This window comes from Juglans regia, chromosome 7, assembly GCF_001411555.2.
Source record: "Juglans regia cultivar Chandler chromosome 7, Walnut 2.0, whole genome shotgun sequence".
Classification (NCBI taxonomy): domain Eukaryota; kingdom Viridiplantae; phylum Streptophyta; class Magnoliopsida; order Fagales; family Juglandaceae; genus Juglans; species Juglans regia.
The window spans coordinates 29,802,980-29,806,057 of record NC_049907.1 but is presented as its reverse complement, the minus strand read 5'-3'; the positions used below and the strand labels follow the sequence as shown (position 1 = coordinate 29,806,057).

General features: G+C 40.3%; 1 protein-coding gene across 1 annotated transcript; it reads left to right on the top strand.

The window, feature by feature from the left end:
* The first annotated feature begins 1,283 nt into the window (after positions 1–1,283).
* Positions 1,284–2,827, top strand: LOC108979601. Its single transcript, XM_018950306.1, has 4 exons — positions 1,284–1,335; positions 1,651–1,878; positions 2,071–2,173; positions 2,494–2,827. The coding sequence occupies exons 1-4, from the start codon at positions 1,284–1,286 to the stop codon at positions 2,825–2,827; spliced, it is 717 nt and encodes a 238-aa protein (XP_018805851.1).
* Positions 2,828–3,078: the final 251 nt, after the last annotated feature.

Here is a 3,078-nt window from a genome sequence, read left to right as displayed (position 1 = left end):
TCATTACCGTCCTCAGCAATATCCGCATCCACCACTGGTTGCATCTGCTCCATTGTCAGTCCATTATTGTCCGCACGGAAACTCTGATTTACATCCATATTAGACACCACATAATCAGCATCCGTGACCATCCCTGCACCATCTGCGACCCCAACTTGTAGCATTAGATCTGTTGCATCCTCTGTTCCAACATAAGACTTCAACTGCACCACGTTATTGATCACCGTGTGAGTTTCTTCTCCAATCTGCTCCAGTTTTTCCTCATCCTCAGAACCCAACTGCACCAATTGGTCTGCCACCTGCACTGGCAACTCTTCCTTCTCGGCATCCAACTGCACATGAACTACACCTACTGCTTCCGTCTCCTTTTCCACCACCACATCCTCTGTTTCTTTATCCTCAAGAACCAGCAAAGGAGTTTCAACCTTATCATCATTCGGTGCTACCTCTTGATCATCCAACAAACCTTTCATACTCTCTTTTCTCCCCCCTTTCTTACCAGCTTTTCCCGGATTACAAGTTCGAACATCATGACCCTGCATCTTGCATGACGAACAATAAGCCGGAAGCGTTTCATACAATATTTCTTGCTTTCGGCTAGAGGAAATTTCAGGCACTCCAATCCAGAAATGCGACAAAGGAGGTTTTGCAGCATCCACTTCCACACAAAGCCGTGCTCCATCCGTTCTAGTAGCGCACCTCGTCGGATTATCACGTCTAATGAACGTTCCAATCGGTGCCATCAAAATCTTCAAGAAGGATTCTTGATAAAAGTTTGGAGGAAGCCCCGGCAAAGAAATCCACACCGGAACCCTTGATGGTTCGGCATCCTCATTGAACTCAGGAGACCATCTGAAGGCACGGTAGAATATCCCATTTATTTCACAAACCTCCCGTGATAATGCTTTGGTGAAATCCACATCATTAGTCATGCGAACAAAAACATTACGCGGTCTCCTCATAGCAGAAACTACTGGAGTGGCTGTAAGTCCCCATCGATTGTGAATGAAAGCCCTCACCGCATCCAACGACGGACGATTCTTCAAGAAATTGAGAACAACAGAATAGCGGAAAGGTTCCGCTGATCTTGCTATTTCTTCTTTGGTAAACTGAAAATAAACCTCACCATCCAACACCTTTGGAATCCTGGGTGCAAGAACCATCTCTGGAATAGGTTGAGGGACTGCACTCACCAGATCGGCAAAGGAAGGCCGACCGGTGCCACCCTCTCCAGCTGCCATGCAGCCTCACGTACCCCTTCACCAGCAGAAACTTTTCAGACGATGAAAACTCAAGAAGAGTTCTCAAGAAGGCCTCAGCAGTTCTTGGAAGATTGTTTACATGAAGTATCTCTATATCAAATGTCGTCTAGTTTGAGACAACTATTTGCCACTATATTGGTTTATTGCCATCCAACCAATCCGAGATAGCTTTGGAAACTTTTTGAGCAAGATATGTAAGTTGATTTTAGGTCAACTGAAGATTCTATGTTCAATGTAAGAATGCAAGTTTTGCGCTCGATCTCTTTTACACTTGAATCAATGGGGAAATACATTAATTCGTTCCATCTTCTTGATGACAACATTTGTTTCAATGAAGACTAATTCAAATCTAGGGAAATCGATGATGAATTGGTTGTTGAAATTCCAGATGAAGATATTGCTGCATCAGAAGCCCTTAATAGTGAACAACAATATGTCTATAATTCAGTTTTGGGAAAGGTTTTTTCAAACAGAGCTGCTACATTCTTTGTTGATGGCCCTGGTGGGACAAGGAAGACATTCATGTACAAGGCACTTCTCGCCGCAGTAAGATTAAGAAAATTAGTGACACTTGCAATTGCTTCATCTGGTGTTGCTGCATCTATTCTTCATGGAGGTCGAACAACACACTCGCGCTTTAAGATTCCACTAGATACTAATGAACATAGCATGTGTTGTGTCAGTAAATAAAGTGCCCTTGCAAAGCTACTACGTGTAGCAAGGTTAATTATATGGGATGAGACTCTCATGTCAAGAAAACAACACATCGAATCATTAGATAAAATGCTACAAGATATTAATGATTCAGAGTTAACATTCAGTGGAAAAATTGTCGTTTTTGGTGGAGAGTTTCGCCAGGTTTTACCTGCGGTTCGTAAAGGAACAAGACAAGAACATGTTGCTCCAGTTTGGTTTCTTCCTATTTGTGGCCTACATTGATCAAGCTTCATTTAACTGAAAATATGCGAGCAAGATTGGATCCAGTTATTTTAGAATATGTGTTAGAATTAGGCAACGGAATGCCACCAATCACAGTTGATGAAACTATAAAAATTCCTGATGGCATGCTTGTTCCTTATGAAGATGACTGCACTTCTTTAGATCATTTAATAGATGTTGTTTTCCATGATATTCATAAATATTCAATAAATATTTTAGCTATGATGAATCGGGCCTTATCAAAAACAAAGAACAGTTATGTTGATGAATTAAATGTATTACTAATTCATAGGTTTCCTGGTGAGCTTAGGCGATATTTTAGCTTTGGTGAAGGAATAGATGCATTTGAACAATTAGTCATGGATGATTTTTTAAATACTCTAACCCCAAATGGACTTCCTCCTCATGAATTGTTATTGAAGATAAATTGTCCCATCATGCTGCTTAGAAACATTAATCATTCAGAAGGACTATGCAATGGAACACGCCTAATTTGTCGAGCTTTTTATCGAAATGCCATTGATGCAGAAATCGCAGTTAGGCACCATAGCGGAAAAAGAGTCTTTATTCCAAGGATCCCATTCTTACCAAATGTTGATGAAAATAGTGGTTTCTCATTCAAATGAACCTAGTTTCCTATCAGATTAAGCTTTGCAATGAATATAAATAAGTCACAAGGGCAAACATTGGATTTTGTTGGGATATATTTACCTCAACCTATTTTCTCACATGGTCAATTATATGTGGCTTTATCAAGGGCTAAGACTGCATCTACAGTAAGGGTTTTAATACGATCAGTGTCAACTGAACGATCAGAAAAGAACTGCATAAAAAATAGTGTGTATACATAATTATTAAGATTAGCATGTTCAGATTA

Bases quoted from the DNA above. Each gene is read 5' to 3' on its own strand.
- LOC108979601 (XM_018950306.1), top strand. From the start codon at position 1,284: ATGAAAACTCAAGAAGAGTTCTCAAGAAGGCCTCAGCAGTTCTTGGAA. The intron at 1,336-1,650 runs GTTTACATGAAG...TTGAAATTCCAG, and splicing joins TCAGCAGTTCTTGGAAGATT to ATGAAGATATTGCTGCATCA. The intron at 1,879-2,070 runs GTCGAACAACAC...TTAATGATTCAG, and splicing joins TGCATCTATTCTTCATGGAG to AGTTAACATTCAGTGGAAAA.